This window comes from Leptonotus elevatus, chromosome 11, assembly GCF_054856555.1.
Source record: "Leptonotus elevatus isolate MCC_2025b chromosome 11, RoL_Lele_1.0, whole genome shotgun sequence".
Taxonomy (NCBI): domain Eukaryota; kingdom Metazoa; phylum Chordata; class Actinopteri; order Syngnathiformes; family Syngnathidae; genus Leptonotus; species Leptonotus elevatus.
The window spans coordinates 17,326,417-17,351,125 of NC_141249.1; the positions used below are offsets into that span (position 1 = coordinate 17,326,417).

Below are 24,709 nucleotides of genomic sequence, written 5' to 3' on the forward strand. Positions count from 1 at the left end.
GGAGGACAATAGAGCAGGCAAGAGGATATGGGATTTTGGCTTAAGTGGTATCTTTAGCAGAAATGGCAAATCTAAGTCCAGAAAGTAAAAACCTAGCTATTTAGCTCCCTAGCTAGCTCCCCGGGTGCTTGTTTACCTGCTAAGGAGCTAGCTAGCTAGCACCTGGGGCTAAAGCTAAACTGTGGCAGGGTTTTTAACTTTCTGGACCTGGATTTGCCATCTTTAGAGCACCCTGTTGTCATTATACCTGCCACAAGTTCAAATTGAAGTCAAATTTAGACGATGTCACAGAAAATCCCTGAAAAATAACGTAGAATTAATCTATAAAATCAATAAATCGCCCAGCTCGAATGAAACCACATATTGTTTTCCTTACAAGTTGAAAGTCCCACGCACGTTGCATGTTACGTGCAGTGGCACACAAGCGAGGTTTTAATGAGGCGGAAATCCTTTTTTAATGGCTTTCATGAGGAGGCCGCTGGGAAATGCCAGCGACATGGGAAAAGTCAAATGGGACAAAAGAAAATAAGGTTTGAAAAACAGAACAGGAGAAAAAAAAATCGGAGGTTAATGGACAAAGTCATTCATCAGCACTGCAGGTAAACATTCTAATCCCCAGTGTGTGCGCGTGGTCCAGATGTGCCTCCATCTTTGTTTATCACGATTTTACTTTTTTTTTTGTACAATACTATCGAGTCTCACAGTGAGTCAGGGTCTTTGGGGGGATCAACAGACTAGCATGAGGGGATAATTAACTCATTCACTGCCATTGACGGCAAAAATTCATTCGAATTATTTCTAATAGTTTCAATTTTTTTTCACTTTTGTTAACAAGAGTATGAAAACCTAGAAAAAAAATGTTTATTGTACATTTAAAATTTGTGATTAATGGTGAGTTAACTATTGAAGTCATGTGATTAATAACAACTAAAAAAAAAATTAATGGCCTGATGCCCCTAATGAAAAAAAAAAGATTATAAAAAAATTAGGGGTGTCAGATGATGACAGTTTTTATTTGTAATTAATCGCATGACTTCAATAGTTAAGATTAATCACACATTTTATATCTGTTCTAAATGTACAATCAAAAAAATCGATGTTTTCGTACTCTTGTTAACAAAAGTGGGGAAAAAATGTGAAACTAATAGAAATAGCTCAATTGAATTTTTGACGTCTATAGCCGTCAATGGCAGTGAATGAGTTAAACAGATGTTTGACCCCTGCAAACGCAAGACCAGACCTTAACCTGCTTCGCTCCTTCTATGGAGCCGGCGACCCCAACTCCCCGCCCCCCCCCCCCGCCCCCCGCCCCCCCCCACCCCACTGGCGTCATTATAAGCCTGGAGTGCGTAACCTCTGCTTCCAGGCTGTGCATCGCATTTCACCCCCCGTCAGAGGACTTCACACCCTGCTAGTCATGCGGAGGGAAACGCCCCTCATAAAGGCTCATTAATAGTGAGCTGACCCACTGGGAGTAAGATGAGCTGTTGTCTGTTTACGCACAAACATGCACTTTAAAATATCAGTCGCTCCCCTGTGGAATAGAAGGAATCACAATGACAAGGAGGGGGGAATAAAAATAAAAAAAAAAGCAAGATGGAACTTTTTTTTTTCATGAATGAGTGTCATTGCATATGTGCTAAAACTTTGGGCGATATGGGATTTAGAGCTAGATTGACATGTAGACTGATCAATGATTGCGCGTAGTGGGATTTTGATCAATCATTGTGCTGTGTGCAGATTGACCAATGGATGCTTGGAATGTGAGCGCGACATTGTGATCAATCAATGTCTGATGATTGACAAGTAGACTGACCAGTGACCTCAGTAAGTCTAAAAAAGAGAATTGTTGAACCAATTTAAGATGACGAATTATGAATTGTTGACAACTTAAAAAAACCAAAAAAAAAACACTTCAATTGGTAACACAGGATTGAATTAATGAATATATTAAGTTTAACTAATTATGAGTTCAGGGAACATAATACTTTGGATTGGAGCCATTTTGGATGAACTTCATTCAGGTGATAATTCACTTTGGATAACTTAATTCAATCCTGTGTTACCAATTGAAGTATTTATTTTTTTTTGTCAACAATTTAATTTGTAATCTTAAATTGGTTCAACAATTCTCTTTTTAGATTGTAATGGGAGGCATCTCCACGGTTAGTAATTGGCATGTAGACTGACCAAAGACTGCATGAAGTCCATTCCAACCAATCACATTGCTGGAATGACTGACAAGTTAACTGACCAATGACTGATGAGATAGACATTGCCAACAATCACAGTGCGCAACGACTGGCGTGTCGACCGGCCAATAACTGCATGGAATGGGTGAGTCACCATGTCCAACCCTTTTCCTGTGTTATGATTGACATGTAGACTGACCTATGACTGAACAAAGTGGGAGATGTTTCCACCAATCGCTGTCTGTATCGACTGACCTGTAGACTGGCCAATAACTGCATGGAATTGGTGAGTCATCACGCCAAACTATTTTCCTGCGTGTGATGACTGACGTGTAGACTGACCAATGACTGAAGTGGAGGAAATTCTCACCAATTACTGTGCTGTAATGACTGACAAATGGCTGCATCCCACCTAACTCTTATATTGTGTATGATTGACATAGACTGACCAATGACTGCATGGTGCGTAAAAGACATTCCCACCAATCAAAGTGCTGTGCATGTAGATTGACCAATGGCTGCATGAAGTGGGAGGCCACTTCTGATGAAACACTGTGCCAAACGTAATGATGTAGACTGAACGATGACTACGCGATGTGCTAGAAACATCCTGAATAGGGACATAAAAAACGGTTTGAATCGGAAAAACGGTTTTCATGTAAAATATGTAAGACCATTGAATCAAACCAAATCCACTTTCAAATCGTATCGAACCGCCTTTTATTGGATAGATGCACACCCCTAATTCTGACGAATCACTGTGCTGTATGCAACAACTGACATTTAGAATGACCAATGACAGCAAAGAACAGGCGACATTCTAATCAATTTGTGTGCTGTTACTAACGATTGACATGTAGACTGACAAACTGCAAGGAGTGGGAGACACCTTGACGGCGCATGCCCTATTGTGCTCCATACCTCCAGCAGGTCTCATCAGACCACTGTCCGGCAGGGCGGGGGTCTGCGGGGGGCACGGTCTGCTCCTCAGCCTCTCCGTCTCCCTCAGCATCTCCTCCAAGCGTCTCTGAAGCGACCCCAGCTCCCTCTCCAGTCTCTCCTTCTCCCCCTGCAGGAGGTTCCTCTCACCCACCGCGCGGGTCAGCGCCTCCTGGAGCCGGGGGTCCGGCGCGGAGGCTCCCGCGTCCCCTCCGGTCAACCTGGACACCAGCGCCTCCAGAACAGAGAGTCTGGTCTTGACGGCCTCCACCTCGGGGCCGCCGGCCCGGGGGCAACTGGCCTCGGCGGGGCTGGCCACGGTGAAGGTGTACTGGCATCGCCCGCTCCGGTCGTTGCCCCTCCAGAGGGCGGCTCGGTCTTGGGCGGCGCCCCGAGGGGCCAGGAACCCCAGGAGGCACATGGCGAGCAGGAGGAACATGACGGAGTGAAGAGTGAACCCCAAAATGGACTTTTCAGGGATGACTTTCTTGGTTTGTTGCTGTTGCTTCCCTTACGAGCAGGTTGTTGAGACTGATCTGCCCCTGCGCCGCTCGCAGATATTTATACGGTGAGCGGAAGAGGTGAAAAGGAGGGAGCGAGTGAAGTGAGGGAGGGGGGAAAAGAACGATGGATTTACGGGAGGAGGTGGAGGCTTGTGTGTTCTCTCTCTTTCAGCGCGGCTTTATTTTAACCCTTCGCCGACTCCAAACAACAACAAACCTCAACTTTATTTGTAATGGGCACTGCGTGTTTTATTTAATAACCTGGGTGTAATTGCCAGGATATGGCCCGCGCATTCCAAGAAAGTCGGGGCCTCATTGGATACGGTTACTGCAGTGTCGCCTTTCTAGGTTGGGGGTGGTGTCAAGGCGGGGGGGTCCTAAGGTGGTAACAGCGCAAAATAGCGTTCCTTGGGTGGTCTTTGCCATATGCAGGAAACAAGAGTGGATAAAATATTTTGGTTAATTAATTGTAACAAAAGAAAAAAAAAATCGATTTGTAAAATAAACAATAAAGGTATGCATTAACCATTTTTAAATGTATTTCAAATGACTGGTTAAATAAAAACACATATAAGTTAACTTAAGGGGGAAAAAATGGTTCAATATATTGTAAATGATAAAAAATGTAAGAACTGTTTGATTTATTAAATAATTTATAAATAATATATTTAAAATAATTTAACATACACATTAAACAAAAAATGGATAAGTTATTCCAAATAAAATGAGTAAAATAAGTTGACTTAAAAATGGTTCATCAATATATTGTAAATGATAAAATAATGAAAACAACTGGTTGATTTATTGGAAATATATTTCAAAGAAATAATTTCATATATACATTCAACAATAACAAACAACAAAATAACTTGATTTATTGTGAATGATGAAAAAGATTTTTAAGAATAATTTTTGATTTGAATTCATTGTAAATATACTTTTAAAGTACAATAGACTATTTGATCAATACATTTAATTCTTGTTAAATAATTGAAAATATTAGAAAAAACAACAATTTTACAAGCATTTACCATTTTATTAAATTTTTAGATGATTCATATATTAAGAAAGTAAAATATTTTTGTAAGCATTTACATTAATAATTTTCAAATAACTAGCTATTATATATTACAAATTAGAAAAAAACAACAACTTTACATTAACATTTAAACTTAACATTCATAAATATATAAATAACAAAATGAAATTTCTGTTTTTCTATTTTTTTTTTTTTTTTACAAGCACAAAACTCAAATGTGGCACTTGATCACAAAAGCCTGACCTGTGCTATATGGACTAAAGTATTGGGACGTGCTTTGTAAATCATTTGACTTTGAATAAACATGCAAATATTTCCCAAAAGCATTGTTCATGTTGAAATTATTGGGTGTTGTGTTTAGAATTTTCCGGTGGCTTATGACGTGCGCACACACACACACACACGCACACACAATCCTGTTGGCCGACAGATCACTTTTGCCACCGCCGCTCGCTCTTCATCTCTTCGCGAGCTAAATCGCTAGCTCACTTTTAGCGTCATTCGATAGCCACCGTGATCCCGTTTATTTTCAGATGAGCAGCTCGATGAAAGATTTGCTGCCGAGACGCACTAGCCAGCCTTAAAAAAAAATGCAGACGGGCCTCCTCATCTTTTAACGTCACATCCTGCACTTGTTTGGGTTATGAAAGCAGGGTACACGCATATGGACCATCAGGCCAAATTTGAGCATTTGGGACTGATTTTTCCTCCAGGACCAGACACGAGTGATCTTTTTTTTTTACTGTTAAACCAATTCAGTATTTAAGTACAAACATAGCAACATCGACAGTGGTTGATAGTGGATGTTCAGAATGAACAGATTTTGACGCCTCCCATTAAATTTTTTTTAAAAAAAAAATCCTAACCAGAAGCTCCATAATACACAATCGCTGACAATCATACCCCTTAAAAAAAAATTGTCAATTGGGGAGCACGTGGATGCCCGGGTGCCTCCCGCCCTGCCCTCTGCACGCCCCTGGTGCACACTGTTTGTTCTCTACTGGCTCCCTTTTTATAGTCCCCCTTGTGATTGATGACTTAATGAAGTAGCAGGCAATAAAAAGAGAATGAGTAGTTGGATTATTGTTTAACCACGCTTGTTTTGACAAATCTTGTCCGAACGGCTTAAAGAGTCTTTCGTTGGGAGATTTGTTGTCCTTACTTGCAGCTACCGAGACGCGCATACCATTCCAAATAACTTCACTCAGGACTCCGTGTGTGTGTGTGTGTGTGAGCGTGTGACTCATAGTGCTTGGCACTGTCTTCTCATGTGTTTGATTTCCTTTCATGTGACTCACGTAACCGCCGCTATGCCCGGAATCTGAAGTCATCCCAAACGCAGGACCAAAACATGCTTTGCTGCCAATGTAGGAAGATTTTTATATATATATATATATATATATATATATAAAAAAGGCCCCTGCTCACACAGTTATAGCATGATGACATTTTGTGTGCTTCATCAATCAGACTTTTTAACCAACTGATTTTTATTTTTTTTTAACAGGCGTGTGATTGAGTGGATGTTTTTAACAGTCCCAGACGCGTGTCTTTTTAAAATGTCAAATAAAACCATCGTCCGCGGGTGGACGTGCGACGGTGGGGGCCTGCGTGAAAGAAAATACCTTGTTAGAACAATAATAAGGTCTGAGATATTCATTAGCTGATGCCAGTCCAATAAAATGCCAATGACAGCATTGAGAAGGCAGCTGAGGACAATTTTTCCTCTCTGCTTCTTTCCACGAGTCTTAAAAACTGTATTGATTCATATTGTGATTGTGGAGTAAGAATGAGGCAGATTAATTTGTTTTTCATCCATCTCAGGGAGCCGCCATTTTGAACTGAAATTGTCGACGCTCGCATTGTCATCATCGTGTGACCAAAGACAGAAAACAGGGCAGTCCGAGGTTGGAATTGTTTTTGTTTGGAAAAAATAAAGAAATGAAGTATTTCCTCCTCTTTATCTCTCATGTATTTTTCCAGCGACTCTCTCACATGTTCCTCCAACTTGTCTCTCCATCATTCGGGTGTCCTCCAGATCACTGGCTCAAACCGGAGAAGGGACCTTTAAAAGCACTTTTATTTCAGACTGAGAGGAGGGAAGGGAATAAGGATTGGAATGCTTACGGCAAATTGTGGCATTACAGAATTAATATGTACAGCTTGGAATAAATTAAAACAAAACAATAAAACAACTATGGGTCTTTATATCCAGACCGTTTCACAGTATTAAAAATGCCCCCTCACCTTCATACAACACAAGCGGGAAATTCAGTATGACAATAAAAATACAAAAATTAAACAAAAGCTCTACAGAACCACATCGGCCCAGAGACATTCATAAACTGGATGTTTTGGTTTGGACCCTCCAATGCTACGTTCAGACCAACACTCGGGGAGGCGTTTCCGGCGGCGGGATTGGGCCGTTTCCGGCGATCATTTCACTACATTTCGCCGGCGTTGGTTGAAATAAACTTTATACGCCATCGCGTCAGCGACAGCCAATCGGTGTCGAGATAGTGCACGTCACAGACAAAACACAGGAAGCGGTTGCAAAACGTGTAGCATAGCAATAGAGGATAGCTTGACCGTCGCGGTTTGCAGACACCCGGAGTTGTACAACATGGCGAGCGACGTGTACCGCGACCAGGCCAAAAAGGTGATTGCTTGGAGGAAGAAGCGTGGACGTTGGCTTACCTGGCGAGTTTGTTTGTTTAATTGTCGAAGTGTGAAGCAAGCTAGCAATGCTACAATAACGTTAGCAATGCTACAATAACGTTAGCACCCCCTAGCGAAGCGGAAATCCCTCCTCTTCCTCTGTTGCGGCGCGGAGCGAAACAAATCCCATTTGAGAACCCCGCGAACAAACACGCGCGAGACTAGCGTAGCTTCGCGATATTTTCGGCTCGGTCTGAACGTAGCATTACTGATTGATTCAGTTCCATACGTACTTTTCCGTTTGAATCACTACACACTTGCAGTCCAGTCATACTAGCGGACAGAGAATGTTCACTTCCATAAAGGAAGTAATAAAGAGCATGAAGAAGACCAAAAGTCCTCCATGTTGTTTCCCTGTATGGCCTTCCTTGTCTAAAACAGATTGGCAGGTTACACGATAATGTCACGCATGGAACTGTACTACTTGGCGTAGTCCGATAAAACCGAGTCTACGCTTTCTAAAAGTCCAAAGCAGGGATGAAGGCGGCCGGGCCAACCTTGGTGATGATCGCTGAAGAGGGATGGGGGGGGGGGCGTCGTCCGGCGCTCATGTCCCCCAAACCGGATGGGAGGGCCGTGTGACGAGGTGAGGATGGAGGGCGGCCCGTCGCCATCCTCCTCATCGGATACTAACGATACCGCAGAATCACTGGAACTGAGAGGCACAAAAAGAGAGTTGTTTGTGATACCGTGGACATGCTATAACTACGGGGCGTGTATCTCTAAAAACAATTAGGCAATATCACAAGAGAATGCTGGATGTTGGTGTACTCAATCTTTTTCAAATTGATTTACTTCCCGGATTCTGTTTCCCAAAGTCGAAGCAGATGTTTACGAATGTCTTATTTTGATTAAACACAAAGATAATTGGTCTGACTTCATGAAGGACGACAGAAATCAGAGAACAATGATCATTTGGGCAATTTTATGTTTCCCAAAGGCGTTGAACCATGCGGTGTCAAACATACGGCTCGCGGGCCAGAACTGGCCCACCAGGGGGACCAAACTGGCCCGTGAGGACAAAACACAAATGGCAGTTCTTCATTAAAATGAACTGTTGTTGCTAATTTTGTCCACTGCAAGGTGTACTGACGACCACTTGTATATTAAAATTTAATAAAAATTACATTTCAGATTATTCTGCAATAAAATGAAATAATGGGAATATATGTGTAATTTTTATTTTATTATTATTTAACTGGTCCGGCCCACACAAATTTGGGTGAAAGTTGCCCCTGAATTAAAATGAGTTTAACACCCCTACTCGAAACGATTACTCGATTATTACAATTATTTATCAATTACCAGTACTTTTGACATTTCTACTCTCCAATAAAAGACTATTTAATACGTATCTGGATAAATGGGGTGCTACATAATCCAAGGACAGTCTAATTTGAAAGTGCAACAATTTGATTTGATTCGATTAAATATGGTACAGCTCAGTCCAAGAGGGTATGATGATATGAAGTTTTTAATCAGGGGCGTTTCCTTCAAAGATATCTCTCTCCATTAAAAAAGAAAATGTGATAAATATCTTGATATTTGGTAAAGTAGAACGATTTGATTCGAAGTGCTCACATAAACTAACAAATTTTCCGATTCAAATCGTTTTCTTACACCTCTACCTATAATCCAAATCCTCTGCGGCCTACAAATATTAATTGTTTTATGTCTTCAGTTCTGTGAGTGATAGATTACTTTGGGTTGCAACTTAAATGAGAGAAAAAACGAGAATCGGGATTCAAACCAGGGGGAGGTTATGCGGACCCACCGATTATAATCAGCAGGAGACCCAACACGACCAGAGCGATAATCATCTTCATCTGAGGATGACAAAGCACACACGCTTGGTGACTCTAATTATCAGTGTATCAAAAGTTGTCCGACAACACACCTTCATGTTCCGCCACATCATCCTCCTGTGCAGCTGTTTGGCCCGACTGCTGAAGGCCGACGCGTTGTCCGAGAGGCTCTCTGGAAAAATTGGGAAAAGGCACACGGGGACACGTGAGGAGAAATTTTAGGAGAAGCTGTGTATCGCGTTTGCTTGGACCAAGGTGACTTAAGACTGCGCCGCTGCGACGCAAGCTTCCAGAACACATGAAAAGTTGCCAGTTTATACACGACGGAACAAAAACACATTCGCCGCCTCCTACTTAACGCCGTGTCATGTCGCCTGGATAGCGTTGCGCGTAAACACTCCCGTCCCCTCGTCCGAGGACAGACCTCCCCTGCCGCTTGTTAGCCCGGAGGAATGTAACCCTGTCCAACTCCTAAGACGGCACCTGCGACGGGACGCCCGAGGGGGCTACTCACACAACCGGAGCGCAAATGTGTTCCATGTGTGTTGTTGTTGTGTAGGCAGCGTGTTGTTGAGCACGCACGCCAGATTGAGAGACACTGGTGTTATTTACGCGTTAAGTCGGACCCACCCGATTTGTCCTGCAGGTCGTCGAGACGCTCGCCCCTCTCGATCACCTTGGAGATGTTCTCCTGCATCACGTCGATCACCTCGTCCACCTGCGACTGCACACTGAAGACCAACAAGACAAAGAGTCATCAACGTTGGGGATGATTTTTGTATGTAAGTGCACTTCATTTACCGTCTGAGCATGTAATCGTTTGTATAAACGATAAATGATACTTTTGTTGACATTTTCCGAAGGAGCGCATAATATGCAAATAGCTAGGGAAAGGCGCCACAAAAAAAAAAAGGTAATAATTAGGGGTGTCAAGCAATTAAAATTCATAGTAACTCACGATTAATGGCAAATTTTATATCTGTTCCAAATAAAATGTACAATAAAGTTTTCATACTTTTGTTAACATAAAAGTGGAACAAATATTAAACGAATAGAAAATATGGCTGCATCTTTTAGTCATTGATACAGTAATTTCAGAATAATTCATATTCAAGATACCCTGTAAAAAACAAGTGTGGTATTGATTTGTATTGGTCATTTTTCTGCCACTAGATGGCATAATTGCATTTGTAAGACATTAGTGACAGCTCAGTGCATTTTTCTTAACATATTAAGAGCTATCTAATCTTTAACAGGAAGTAACTTGTGAAATTGTGCACATTTTTAAAATTGTAAAATACAACTTGACCCCAGTTTCTACAAATATATGCATAATTATTTGTATTTGTTTTTACTGCTAAATTTTGACGTGGACATGTCTGCTGCGTTGCGACTGGAATTCCCCAAGAACAGACTTCCCAAGTAAGAAAAATTAAATTAATTACTAAAAAAATAGTGGTATTAAAGTAACTTTAAATCAACTCATAATTAACACACTCATTTTGACACCCCCCGTAATAATACAAAGGTGAATTTGTGAATAGCGAACCATGAATATGCGCAAGGTCAATATTAGGGCAGACAGCAGTGGGATGGGAGGAGGGACGGGAAGATTACACAACAATGTGCATGTTGCACAATGCGTTAACTACCTGCAAGCCTCCTGTAAACACAACAAGCCTATTATGCAACACACACACACACACACACAGGCACAGATGCGAGTGTTCTGTATCGTGGGAAGGAATGCGCTTGGACTCACTGTTTGAGTTTGTCATTCTGGCCCGCCAACCGGGGTCCTGTCGGGCCGCGCCTGGAGAACGGGCACAAATCAAGTCAATAAAGTGTGGTACTGTAACTGTATACAGGGTGAGGTAAATGTAGGTATTTCTGTATTTTCTTCCTTCATTTCATACATTTGTGTTCCTTCCTTCTGTCCATCCTTTTTTCCACACTTCCTTTCATACTTGTTTCCCTTTTCCTTCATTTCATACAACCTTCTTTCCTTATAAACATAATTGTTTTTTTGTTCCCAGGCCCGATGCCGGTTATTAGTAGTCAAGAAACCGATATTCATTTTCAGTAAAAGGGGGAGAAAAAATATTGGCTTCACATTTTTTTTAATTCCAACTGTGAACTTTTTTTTTTGTATGTCTTCTTTTTTAATCTTAGACAACAGACAATCTTGCTTTTAATTTTAAAGAAAAAGTTTGAAATTATGAGAGCTCCCAGGATCATCAATATGCCTTAAAAAGTTAAATGTTAACAAGTAAATAGCATACCATGGCTCCCTATAGTTTATTCTACAGTAAATATTTTATTCCAAAGTTTCAAAATAACTCATGTTAATTAAAAGTCTTTGTTTTAATTTAGCAAAAACAAAATGTGCAGAGTTCCTAGAGTCAGCATCTCTTTACAATGTTAACTGAAATTTTAAATAAATAACTCCCTGAGGCAAACAGTCATACATTGCCAATACCGATATTTGTTAAATGTCGAATATCGGCACCAATAATCGGCCTGGCCGATAATCGGTCTCTCGCTACTTCCTGCTGTCAACCCTTATTTCCTCCCTTCTGTCATTCTGTCTCCCTCTCGCCAATCCAGTCAAAACATTCAGATTTATTTTTTTGCTTTCCTTCCTTCCTTTTTTGTTCATACATCCTTGTTTCCTCCCTTCCTTCTAGCTTTCCACCACCCCTTTTATCCCTTTCCTTTCATACCATCCCAGTTTCCTTCCTTCATCCCTTAAAAAACAGCTCATTAACAAGCATACCCCTACTTTTTGACCACCCTGAAAATACAAACACAAACTCACAGAAAAAAGTCTTCCTCCTCATCAGAGTCCTCCTCCAGCAGATTCCTCTGTGAACACAAAACAGATACAAATCTCCTTGAGCGTGGAATTAGCTCATATCAAGTGTGATGAAGTGGAATGAATACCTCTTTGAAAGCGCATTAAAAACATATGCAAAGGCAGATGTTTTTTTTTTAGTTTTTTTTTTATTGGAAAGGTGCATCTAATGTTGTGGTCGGTGAGTTTCAAAAGAAGATTTATTATGTTGATGCCGAGTGGCTACAGGTCTGCTCGCTGTCTCCACCTGAGCCAACATCAAAAGCACAGAGTCCATGCCGACAGAGGACCGGATCCAAAGTGTGAGCGTGGATCAAGAGGAGCAGACTAGGGTCTAAAAGAAGCGGCGACACCTAACACCCGATGCTATTCGTGGAGAATCAGCGTGGACGGCCGCATTCAATTCCTCACGCATGAGGAGAATGGGTCGGGATTGGACGGTGACACGGCGGAAGGTCGCAGTGACCCGGGAGAACTGCCTCTCTTCATACGGTGCATGCATTACAGGATGTTCCGTGAGATTATGCGGGGTTTAGACCACGTGCATTTCCTACAGGTGGTGTGGAATCAGAGACTCAAGGATGGCGACCATCATCTGATGGGAGTATCCGTAAACACAGCAACACGGAGTTCAAATGGGGTGGTGGGTGTTGTGAGGGACAATCTTGGCAAAGACCATTTGTGGAATATGAATTAAGAAACAAAATTCATACGTTTTTATACATCTCAGGAGGCGGCCATTTTGCCAGTTTTGTCGACTGAAAATGACATCACCGTTGCTCAGGGTGAGCCGTGATTGGTCGTTGCCTGAGCAATAAAAAGTGGCAAAATGGCCGTCTCCCGAGATGGATAAAAACGGGTGAATTTTGTCACGGCCAATTACGGCTCACCTGTTTTTTTTTTCTTTTTAAGTTTGGTCATGTGACATTCTGAGCCGTGATTATTCGTTACCTGAGCCCTGAGTAACTGTGATGTCATTTTCAGTTGACAGCAAGTGACAAAATGACTTTTGGGGGACCGGGGGGGAAAAATGGGCGGATTTTGCTGCTTTATTGATATTCCACAAACACAATAATATGTAGAACATATTGTAAAGATTTGTTTTTGTTTACTTCCCCTTTACCATTGGAAACTATGGCCACATGATAATTAATGAGTGCAATAAATGTAATGCAAATTTCATTGAATTTAACTTATTTACTGCCATTGACGGTTATAAACATCAAAAAATAATTTCAACTATTTCTATTACTTTTGTTAACAAGAGTATGAAAACCTAGATTTTTTTTATTGTACATTTAGAACAGATATAAAATTTGTGATTAATCGTTGAGTTAACTATTGAAGTCATGCGATTAATAACGATTAAAAATGTTCATTGCACGACGGCCCTCATTTTTAACAATCATTTAGTCAGGCGACTCAATTTTTTAATTGTAATTAATCGCATGACTTCACTAATTAACTCACGATTAATCACAAATTTTATATCTGTTCTAAATGCACAATTTTTAAAAAATCTAGGTTTTCATACTCTAGTTAACAAAAGTGGGAGGAAAATGTTAAACTAATAGAAATAGTTCAAATGAATTTTTGACGTTTATAGCCGTCAATGGCAGTGAATGAGTTAATAATGAATCATGACAACAAATTGTTCTTATATTTACACTCCTAGTGACGCTAAAACTACAACTGGTTGCTAAGGGATAGCCAATGCCACGTACTTCCTTCCGTGCTATTTTGACAACAACACCACGGCTTATTTCTAAATATATGTCATGATCTTTTAGTCAGCCTGGTGAACACACACAAATGCAATCTCACAGACGGACGCACACGCTAACAGAAAGATGGGACTTGATCGATCCCCTCTCTTCCTCACCCTCTCGCTGCGTACGGATCCCGTGACCTCATCGTCGTTGAGATGTCTCTTGAACTTGGGGGGCATGTTGTCGTCAAGCTGCTGCTGCTCCTCCCGATCGGGCTCCCTCTGCAAGGGAAAGAGACGTTAGGAGGGATGCCATTAGGAGAAACAGACACTTCATTAGGTGCACCTGCATAATCTAATGAACGTGTAATCCCAATAAATGGTGCACTTGTTTTACACAAAAACACTCGACAGCTGCTAAGGGGCCTACAATCTGCTGGCCGTGGAACATAATCATGTTATGGGAAATGTCCTTTTTGATGACTAGTATACAAATAGTAGATAGTTTATCTGTCGAAGTATTTTAACCAAAGATATAGATACAACTGTTTTGAATTGTGAGCGGGGAAAAAAAATCCACAAAATGTTTCTTCTAAAAGTGTCACATGACACTTTGGTTCGCTCTGGTCAACCATAAAACTTATACCATTGAGTCCAGTTCAGTTTTGAAACGGTTGCGCTCTCCGCGTCCGATTCTGGCACCGCGACTGGAAACCTTTCAGGCCTTTCAGTGCGAGGAAGTTTCCAGTAAACACACACGAGAAGCAGCTACGATGAGGAAAGAGAGAGAGGGGGGAAAAGAAATCGAGCATGTTAGGAACGTAGAAAAGAAAAATAGAGGGTTAGTTAGAAGAGAGCTTATAAAAATAATAAAAATAAAAACTCTAAATGATATCAAGTATTTTCGAGTCAAATGCTAAACTGAAGACCCAAATTAGTAATAGGTGACTTGGTATAAAATAACCCGGGACTCCAGGGGCCATTTTGGGCATGCACCCTCAGTTTGGGGAACACTTAATCTAGGTTTTAACATGCAAAGTAGAATCAAGCAACATAATGGGAAAGGACTGTCAACAGTCAAGTAATGTGAAAAGAAAGATGTAATGACTAAAATACGACAGTTAAAAGATAAGAAAACGAAAGATGCAGGCTTCTTAAATACAGGGTGGGTCAAACATTGGTGCGCTGTTTGTAAACTAAAATAGAAGGCAGATAAGTATTTTTTTTTCACAAAAAAAGGAAATGAAAAGAAAAGAAAGAAAGGTAAAAAGGAAGTCTCCTGTCTTTCCAGAAAAGAAAGATGAAAAAGGTCTGAGACAGAACGAAGAGGATAACGAAGGAAGGCAGGGGAGAAAAAAAAAAGTGGGTCTGAGGTGAAGGACAGCAGGTTGAAAAGAAGGTTGGAAGGTAGGAAAAAAGTAAAGGCAGGTAGGTAGGAAATCAGATCGAACTGATGGAATAAAAGAAAGGAAAGAAACATGAACAAAAGGCAGGTCTGAGTGAAGAAAGAAAAGTAAAAAGGAAGGAGTGGAAAAAAGGTGGGAGATCAAAAGGGCAAAAAAGCAGGTTTAAGATACAGAAAGGAAGTATATATGATGCATGAGCAAAAAAAAGTAAAAGAAAATGACATTAAATCAAAGGAAATTATGTAAAGGGCACATGAATAACAAGCAGATATGATTGATAGAAAGGAACAAAAATACGTTTATGCGAAAGATGCAGATGAAGGCAAAAGAAGGATGGATGCAAGGATGCAAAATTAAAAGGTGTCAGTGGGAAAGAATGAAGGAAGGAGGGTCATAAATTCGGGAAAGAAAATATGCCAAGAAGAAAATGCAGGTCTGGGGGAAGTTAGTCAGAAAAGGAAGGTAGGTCGTTTAACCAAATGAAGGACGTAATAATGCATGAATAAAGGCAACTCAAATTGACGGGAAATATGCCAGGAAAACACTTGTAGATAAGATTTTTTGTACCTACTTTTGGCCCACCCTGACAAACATACATGACACACAGCTCCTTTGTAAAAGAAATGTCAGAATAAATACTCAAATTGTTGCGATTTGCATGACCAATACTTTCCTCGCCCTTTTGTAACAAAGCAAAATGCTTCCCGGTGCCGTATGAAAGCAAATCTTGCATATTAAAGAAGCTGTGTCACTGCTATATGTTATGTCGTAGCCTCCATGCTAAGCTACGGATGATAACGCCACCGCCACCCGCCTCGGCCAACAAAGGAAGCAAACCTTGACGTGGCAAGAGGATTCACGCTTAAAGGTGTCTGATCTGTAGGAGGTTTTATCAAATGATGTCCAAGAAGGGGACCATTGTGGATGTTAGCAGAGCTTCCGTCGCTACTGCCGCTGCTGCTTTGTGATAGCGTGACACGGATCAGCTGATCAGGAAGTCAATAGGAAAGCCGCACCCACCCGACACAATATATATTATACAGGTCAGTTATATAGTTCACAGAGGATATGGAAACATGTCCGTTTTATATAAATAAAATTATGTTTATATAATAATTAATAATAATTAAATATGATCTTTAGGGAAAAGCATGCCAGGTTGCAGTTTGTCTTATGGCTTCGGCTCGCCTGTAGATGGTAGCAGTGCACTCACTAAATCAACCACAATACGAAGAAGAAATACCCGGAAAAGCCAGTAAACAAGCCGACACACCACTGATCTTATAAAGGTTAACATTATAAAGGGTGCGTCAAAATGAGATATAGGGGTTTAACAGATGTCATGTCACATTTACGTTTTCTTCCTGGCATGTTTCCTTTCCTGATCTCCTGCCTGTTTACTCAAGAAGAGCGAGCGCATTCAGCGGAAGTGGCATGTGTCGAGGCAGTAGTCACTTCCGCTTTCTTCCTCCCATCCATGCTTTTTCTTCTTTTCGTCCTGGCCTCCTTACTTCTCTGACCTCCTTTCTTCATTTTCCCCGGATACATTTTTGCATCCTTCCTTCCTTTAACTGTATTTATGTTTCCCTGTACAACGGGGTAAATAAATATGACACAGAAGAGGAAATACCGAGCTCCGTAAAAAAGAGACTTCCGGGAAAAAGAAAAAAAGCCATGCAGGACGATCATTAACGGGATTTTGTTGCGCGGTTGTAAATGTGACAACTCTGTCACAACGAGTCTGATCAACGCTAAAAATGAAACGAATGAAGAAATTCTTGTATCAGAAATCGAGTTCCAGTTATACTCAGCAATGCTGTGTGCCTTTATGTCAAGCTTCTGCAAAATACAATTCTGTAATTAGTTTTTTTGGATTTCCCGCGGATGAGGACATTCGACGTCGGTGGATGGTCGCCATCCGCAGGGACGACTCAGAAATTAAAAACCGCACTCGGGTGTGTAGCCGGCATTTTTCAAAAGATGACATACTGGCGCCAAAATCAGAGAAAGGACGGCGTTTGTTAAAGCAAGGAGCCGTCCCTGTGTTGTTTGAGTGGAACAATTATTCTCTCGCTCCTTCAAGATCAAGTTTTTGGGAGGGAGAACCTCCCGAAGAAGACACAGCCTTACCAGACCTACGAGATATCCTTGCTGATCACGACTACAGCGTGCGTTCTGATCCGGCTTTTGACGATGAGGAAAACACAACTATGTGGGAACCTGACGAGATTCGGATCGAAAGATTTGGCATTCACAGATTTGCGTCCTCTGATAAAGACATAAGGTTCTTCACCAGGTAAGACAAGTTCAGGTAATACACGCGAAGTAACATGCATACGGTAAATGTAAATGTATTTAATGGTGCTTAAACGCAGCAATACACCCCCAAGAATGTTGCATATTTGTATGTATCTGTTTCTTAAAAATATTGCTAATTGTGCAAAATGAACATAATCAGTGTCTTGAACTCAAGATAACTTGCGCAAATGTATTTGTATTAATCAGACAGTACCCTTGAATTTGCACTATTGAAATATATTGTTTTGCCTGATGCGTCTAATATTGACCAACGAAAAACTGATTTCTATTTCATATTTTTTTCTCTTTCTTTAGGTTTGCCTCTTTTGATCTACTGATGCGCTTCTGGGCGTTGATTGAACCGGCCCTAGCATTTATGGCAAAGTTTAGGCTAGCTCAAGGAGGCACGCTGACTGAGGGATATTCTGAAGGCCGTGCCCTGCATCCCATCGAAGAGTGTTTCATGTTCCTGAACTACCTGGCTCTCGGATCAGAGCAGCAAGACCTCGCTGATCGTTACGGAGTCCACCGGGCAACCGTCTTTCGCGTCATCATTTCGTGGAGCAACTTTCTGTATACAATCCTAGGTTCAGTGAGGATTTGGATACCCCAGGATCAGATTCGGAAACATATGCCAGCTGCTTTTGAAAATTACTCTGACACTACTGTCATCCTTAACTGCAGCGAGTTGAGGTGTCAAACCCCATCCCTCCCGATTCTCCCGAGTGAGGTTATTTCGCACTACGTGTCACACGCCACACTGAAAGGACTCTTTGGAATAGCTCCACACGGGGCGGTCACATTTGTCTCTGAGCTGTACGCGGGATCGATTAGTGACAAACAAATTGTGCGTGTGTCTGGTCTCGTATCCCTGTTGAAACCTGAGATGGCTGTCATGGTAGCTAAAGATTTTATCATTGATGATGACATTGTACCATGCAAGATTTATAGACCAGCCTGTGATCTCAGGGCGCACGTGGAGCGCAACATCCGCCGGGTTAAGGAGCACAAATTCTTTGAATCTGAGATTCCGGTACAGCTTTTTGGCAGCATTAATCAAATATATTCTGTGGCGTGTCTGCTCATGAATTATGAGAATGGGCCTCTTGTTGAAAGCACGAACAAAGACGACAACTTGGATTCCAAGTTGTCTTCTTCGCAAGCTTCTAAGGCTTAGAAGCTTGACACCACAACCCCCTCTCCTGTTGTTATTTATAGTTATTATGTTTTTTAACTCCTTTTTCTTGTGGGCTCCTAAAAACTTCACATTCTTACTGCCATTTAATTACTTACATTTTGTACTGTATATAAATTTTAATTTGACAATTAAGCAAAACCAGCCATTATGAAATTTATTGTTTAATTTAAAATGTGACCATTACTAAGCAGACATGTATTTAATTGCACAAGAAGGTAAAATAAAAACGCACAAATCTGCTAAATTGCAGTTTGTCTTTTGTCCGCCTCGCCTGTAGATGGCAGCAGTGTAGCGTTCAAATTAATACGAAGAAGAAATCAAACCCGGAAGCACGTATTTAATGTGGCACGTTTTGGGGACTAATGTTGAATAAGGTGTGTTTATTTACAGATAAAGCAAAGACTGTCCATCGTGAACGTCTCCAGGTGACATGGAGCTCGTCAACGAGCCTCATCCGCTGTTCGACGGCGCTATGTCGGCCGTCCTCCCTCACAGCGCCGCGGACGTGAGCAAGATGCGAGAGATCCCGGACAACCAGGAGGCGTTCGTCCACGCGCGAACCGACCAAAGCCTCATCGTGGAGCTGGTTGAGTACCAAGGCCACATTGCGGACCAGGACGCGGCCCGGTACCACTTTGAGGACATAGCGGGAAGCAACGCCGCCACGCAGCCCGGCGCGCAGCAGGTGACCGACGTGGTCGCCTTGGCCAAGTCGTCACTCTCCCTGTCGGCGTGCAGTTCCGCTTGGGTGCTGACGGGACTCCAATGCGTCTCCAAGTACAACGAGACGGCGACAAACCTGGTGACGCTTCACATCTGCGTGTTCCGTCTGCCCCAGTTCGGCACCGACCTGCTGGTGACGTTCAACGACCCGCAGAGCATCTGCCCCGACAGTAGCAGCAGTCCCGCGGCTGCGGGACCCGACGTCGTGCGGTGGACTGTGGATGACTTTCAGCAATTGCTACAGTCCTTGACTCTGCACAATCCAGGACTGTTTGGCTAAAAAGATGGGGTTGTGAAACCTATGGAACGTGGGACATGAATGGACCTTCCAGCCATGCAATTATTAAAGCAAGTCAAGCAGCAGACTAAAGAGCCCAACATATTTTACGAAAAAAAAAATATTGAATACAGTAGAGTATTAAATTACCATTTGTGGCACAAAAAATAAATACATTCCCTCCTTTTTTTTTAAGTGTTTGCGTTTAATGCAAACATAAAATTAAAGCTCAAATCAAACACAATCTATTCCATGATGATGGTTGACAAGACCATTTGTCACATAAAGGAAATGGGGTCCCATGGTTTCTTGTCTTCCAAGTGCGAGCATTTATGAGATTTGTTTTCGGGTGTATGAGCTAACATTTGAGTTATGAGTGATCTTCAAATACCATGGCAATTGAAAGTAGTTACTAGTTACTCAAGCACTTTTGGGAAATGTATTGGCTTGAAACATGGAAAAAGGGCAGTGTTTTCAATAACATTTTGACATTCTTGATTATCACAATAAAATAAAACTACTCGCCATGTAAAGAAAACTGTCAGAAGTCATGGTGAGTGGTGGTTGCTGGCGATGACCAGCTTCCTAACTAAAGATAACATTTGTGATACATGTATTCAATGTATATTTAAAAAAAAAAAAAAATGCATACTGAATACATATAATTGCAACACTTGTTATTGCTTGATTTAATACTTTTTTTTTCAGACACAAAAGCCCTATTTCGCTCAGATTTTGTTCACAAACGTGTTTGTGAGCACCGCTCTCTTTTGCCAAGATAATTTACAGGTGTAGCATTATCAAGATGCTGATGCATGATTGTTACAAACGTGTGTCTTCGGCTGCGCACGATAAAAGGCCACACTCTAAAATATGACAACACAACCAGTATCTGAGGGCGTCTTTAATGAAGGCTTAAACGCATGTGCATGTGATTGCAGTAAAAGTCAGATCCAGTCACAGAGACTTCACTTTTCTCATAAACTCCACAAATACCAAGTTGGAATGTTCCCATCATATTGGAAGAAAAAAGAAAAAAAAAGAAACGTTTATTCCCCCCCACCCCCCAGTTCTGTTCAAAACATTTACGGAAAGCCATTAATATGCTTTTGTAACGAAATCTGACAGTCAGCCAATTGGTATGCGGCACAAAGCACTCTTTTTATACTCCTGTGGCTTCTTGTTATTCTTTATAAGAGCAGCTGGAGGTTTTCATCTGTGTCAAGTGCACCGGCCTGTCCCTGTAGAAGCACACATCAAAACCTCCTCATCCTCTTGCGCAATCATGACAGACTGAGACTTGATTAAGTCACACAGCCCTTTTCCTGTTTTTCATCCTCATGTCAGAAGGGCAAACCTCCCGCTGAACTCGCACCGACATTGTTGTGCTGCAATTCGTACTTCTGCAGTGGTCAAGCTTTTCTATTCGAGTAGGCCCTTTTTGTGTGAATATTGATTGATGTGCAGCGAAATCGATGAAGACGAACGCCCCAAAAGTGGTACAATTTCAACTCAAATGTTCTCAAACAAAACTTGGGATTTAAGTTCAGTTAGCATCGAGGGATGCAGTCTAGGCTCTGCTTCCGCAATAGCCGCTCGCATAGTCACAACATCCTAGCGCCACTGTCAGTTGTCATGGTATTGAAAGTCAGACTCGTTATTGGCCCAGCCATATATGGTGTGGAGTATATAGTCAACCTGCTTGCAAGAGACCAGGCCAAGTGTGTTAAGTGATATATAATTCTTGATTTATCAGAAATGTTACTAAAACACCCGGGAACTGATTTAAAATATAGGGAAAAGCACGAGGTCTCTCCCTTAAAATGTTAACTAAAACATCACCATAAATGTTTATACTGATCCTGGAACATATTATTTTGACTTCCATTATTCTTAAGGGGGAAAAAAAGGTTACCTTCTGGAAGCGGACTGTTTTGGACTGTGGAGGTCCCACCATGCTTTCTATAAATGTGAAAGCACGTGATTTTGTGTTTGATCCGCACGTGCGGCGCTGGTGCTGCACGTGGACCGTATCAGTCAAAAAAGAACTTCCTGTCGCGGGATTTGGGACTCCACGGGTCATTTAATATCCAAATTCCCATGTTATTACAGTTATGTTTGGGTTGCAGACCCCTTGGCCCCCTCCCTCACTGCACCATCCAGCCTGAACAATCATCATCGTTCCTCTGCTGCTCTCATCAGGCCTCTGGAGCGTCTCTTGTTTGATTTATGCCCCTTTAAGATCACATCTTTTGTGCTTGGAAGCTGAGCTGCATCCGGAAAGTTTTCAGAGATGTACTTTTTCCACAGTTTGTTCAAAATGTTGTTGTTTTTTTTTTTGGGGGGGGGGGGGGGCAAATTTAGTAAATGCTGTGAGTACTGGAAAGTATTCAAAGGCTTCAGTTTTTTTTCGCCCTATGTTACAACCTTATTCACCCCCCCCCCCTCACAATTCTACACACAACATACCATAATGAACACACAGAAAAGTTTTTTTTAATGCTTACAAGTTTACTAAATTAATGAAACTACCTGTGAATACTTTCCTGTATTTAACGTGCTTCAACCCCCCCCCCCCCAACATTTTGTTACAGTCCATGCGCCATGTTGAATTATAAGTTATTTAAATATTTACTTTTAATTTCTTTATTTTTAATAAATGTGCAAAAATCTAGACCAACCCCCCCCCCCCCATGTTAACAATACACCTTGTGTACAAAGATTTAAGGGCCACATAACGTAATGCATTTTGGAATGAGGTTGTAACATAAATGTGGGAAAAACAAAGCACTCTAAATACTTACCGGATGCACTCTCACCCTTGCCAGGTTATGACTTGACAAGCCACTGAGGAACAATAAAACAGTTCTTCATTCACTCACTGAAAAGTTTGCATAGTTTCTGCATGACGTCCTCCCCGCCCTCAGAATAACACACGTTAAAAAAAAAAAAAAAAGTGACTGGAAGCACACATGGAGCTCACTTGTATTGCAGTCGCATCAACTGCAACAATACAGAAAACTCAATCATCTGTCTTCTTCCTTTTGCCGTGCGACGAAAAGTGCTCCGACATGGCCGCTAGTGCCCGATATCGATGAGAAATTGAGTTCTTGACTGCTTTAGGCAGCTCCGCATAGCTGGAAACAAGAAAGAGGGGGGAGGTCTTAGAAAGAGGCATTATGGAAAATATACTTTTTAATGGCTTTCATAAAACAGTCGGGTGCCTCGGATGTCATCATTATGGGGTGTTGTGAGTAGAATTTGGAGGGGGAAATACTTTGCAAATTATTTCAGTTGATCTCTGGGTCCCCCGTGTGGTAGGAACAAAGCACAAGCGCCCCTACGTTTTGTCAAAGCCTTCTGGCTGGAAACAGGGGTCCCATCCAAAGTCTCGAGGTCCCCTTGGTTCCACGATGCGCCCCTGGCGGGGGGGGGACATGGCATCACATGAGACAAACATTAAAAGGTTGAGGGTGTGACATAGAAGGGAGCTGAGAGAGACCTGTGTTATTCCTCTGAACAGCTGCACCGGCTCATCTTTTCCGGACATGAACGCAAACGTGCACAGGGCCCACGCGGATTTATCCTCAAAGCCGGCGAGGAGTTTGTACAAGCCTTTGAAAAGAATACACGATGAGAGGCTTGCCATCAAATGGTAACATGACTATTATATATATATATATATATATATATATATATATATATATATATATATATACACACCTTCTGGCTTGAGTTTATCCAGAAACCACTTTCTGCAAAACAAAACATTTATGTTGAAACTGCCTTAAGATATAAGGGTTTGAATATATTCTATATATTAAAGTAAGACTAACATGTATGGGCCTGGCAAGCCACCCAATGCCTTGAAACACAGACAGGTGTCCTCCACAATGACCGGGCCGTCAACCTGAAGAAAACACACAAAGCAATACGATTCCAGAACAACAATGCAGGCATAATTGACTAAAATGCATTAAAGCTTGCATCCAAATTCAGGTTTACGTCGCTGCCGTAGAACCCAGACCACCATCACAAACGGAGAGCCCCCAGTATACGCCACAGTCTCCACTTAGCAGCAGTGGGCCGTTTTCTTGCTGCCTTTTATCGTAAACCGAAGACCCCTATATACTGTATGATCAATATACAACATTTAATGAGTGTACCTGTCTTGCAGCCTCTTTGCATTTCTGTATGGAAATCTCATCTGGCTCTCCTTGGTATTCAGGCACTACATGGAAATATGGATGGATCAAAAGATAAACATGTTATTCGCCTTGTGGGGGGAATTAAACTGTCACAGTAGCAACATTCACACATAAACACTTGTATCAATAATACAGTAAAAAAGTAAACGGGCTAAACAGATAGCTGAGCACATGATAAAACTGCACAGGAGTCATATTTTTTTTTCCAGATTTGTTAACGATATGTCAAAAACATCCTACTTACAATCAATTTTCTTCGAGATGAGTTTGTAAGGAAACTTGTCGCCAAGTATCTGGACTACCTGTAAAGAGAAGTAAAATCGGTACTCGATTAGTACGGTCTGGGTGCACCAACACAGATACCCAGCAGGTGACTCTAATGTGCAAGAAAAAGTCGAGTCAAATGAACCGTTTTAAGACGTCTATGTGGAACGTACGTCAGGCTTCATCATCTCGTCATTATTAATAAAAATTCGCTTACTTCTTCAAGTTTTTTTGCGTTTCCAGTAACAAACACCACAGAACGTCCAGCCGGCACAGCCATGCTCGACCGTCTTCTTCTTCTTCGTCTTCTTTTTCTTCTTCGATGGTTTCTTGGCTTGGTGGACAGATTGACACAGAATATTGAACAGGGTATATATATATATATATCGTGTTTTATCAGTATATATTAATCTTAGAAACACGTATTATTACTTACAAATCAAATTTTCTTATTTATAGTTTTAGAGTACCTTTCCAAATCTTCCAAAGGAAAATTAAGACAGAAACAAATGCGGCCGGTTATAATTTCACACGGACTACCTACATCAAGCACCGAACAACAACCAATAGAAAGTAT

General features: G+C 41.5%; 4 protein-coding genes across 9 annotated transcripts in view; 1 reads left to right on the forward strand and 3 right to left on the reverse strand.

The window, feature by feature from the left end:
- Positions 1 to 3,711, reverse strand: part of myoc (myocilin) — a 25,104-nt gene extending 21,393 nt beyond the window's left edge. Inside the window, exon 1 of the mRNA XM_086088264.1 lies at positions 3,114 to 3,711. Coding sequence (XP_085944390.1) covers positions 3,114 to 3,570 — 457 coding nt within the window. The 5' untranslated portion in view covers positions 3,571 to 3,711. The remainder of the gene's footprint in view (positions 1 to 3,113) is intronic.
- Positions 3,712 to 6,735: 3,024 nt separating this feature from the next.
- Positions 6,736 to 16,170, reverse strand: vamp4 (vesicle-associated membrane protein 4). 3 transcript variants are annotated; one of them, XM_086089979.1, is made up of 9 exons: positions 16,002 to 16,170; positions 14,405 to 14,526; positions 13,933 to 14,040; positions 12,015 to 12,061; positions 10,959 to 11,009; positions 9,827 to 9,927; positions 9,289 to 9,368; positions 9,166 to 9,217; positions 6,736 to 8,046 (listed from the first exon to the last, which is right to left on the reverse strand). In XM_086089979.1, the coding sequence occupies exons 2-9, from the start codon at positions 14,405 to 14,407 to the stop codon at positions 8,021 to 8,023; spliced, it is 468 nt and encodes a 155-aa protein (XP_085946105.1). In that variant the 5' UTR covers positions 14,408 to 14,526; positions 16,002 to 16,170; the 3' UTR covers positions 6,736 to 8,020. The 3 variants fall into 3 exon arrangements, with proteins under 3 accessions (XP_085946105.1, XP_085946106.1, XP_085946108.1); XM_086089980.1 differs by lacking the exon at positions 16,002 to 16,170 and adding an exon at positions 15,736 to 15,924; XM_086089982.1 differs by lacking the exon at positions 14,405 to 14,526 and having other exon boundaries at positions 16,002 to 16,167.
- A 147-nt stretch (positions 16,171 to 16,317) lies between these two features.
- Positions 16,318 to 19,793, forward strand: LOC147166197 (ran guanine nucleotide release factor-like). 2 transcript variants are annotated; one of them, XM_086089975.1, is made up of 2 exons: positions 16,318 to 17,460; positions 17,778 to 19,793. In XM_086089975.1, the coding sequence occupies exon 2, from the start codon at positions 19,091 to 19,093 to the stop codon at positions 19,661 to 19,663; it is 573 nt and encodes a 190-aa protein (XP_085946101.1). In that variant the 5' UTR covers positions 16,318 to 17,460; positions 17,778 to 19,090; the 3' UTR covers positions 19,664 to 19,793. The 2 variants fall into 2 exon arrangements, with proteins under 2 accessions (XP_085946101.1, XP_085946100.1); XM_086089974.1 differs by having other exon boundaries at positions 16,319 to 17,460; positions 17,778 to 19,094.
- A 2,553-nt stretch (positions 19,794 to 22,346) lies between these two features.
- On the reverse strand, positions 22,347 to 24,683 carry itpa (inosine triphosphatase (nucleoside triphosphate pyrophosphatase)). 3 transcript variants are annotated; one of them, XM_086089976.1, is made up of 9 exons: positions 24,569 to 24,683; positions 24,350 to 24,461; positions 24,113 to 24,170; positions 23,827 to 23,891; positions 23,497 to 23,570; positions 23,384 to 23,415; positions 23,163 to 23,275; positions 23,005 to 23,081; positions 22,347 to 22,797 (listed from the first exon to the last, which is right to left on the reverse strand). In XM_086089976.1, exons 2-9 carry the CDS (start codon positions 24,410 to 24,412, stop codon positions 22,683 to 22,685), a joined length of 597 nt encoding a protein of 198 aa, XP_085946102.1. In that variant the 5' UTR covers positions 24,413 to 24,461; positions 24,569 to 24,683; the 3' UTR covers positions 22,347 to 22,682. The 3 variants fall into 3 exon arrangements, with proteins under 3 accessions (XP_085946102.1, XP_085946103.1, XP_085946104.1); XM_086089977.1 differs by having other exon boundaries at positions 24,350 to 24,466; positions 24,569 to 24,654; XM_086089978.1 differs by having other exon boundaries at positions 24,603 to 24,639.
- Positions 24,684 to 24,709: the final 26 nt, after the last annotated feature.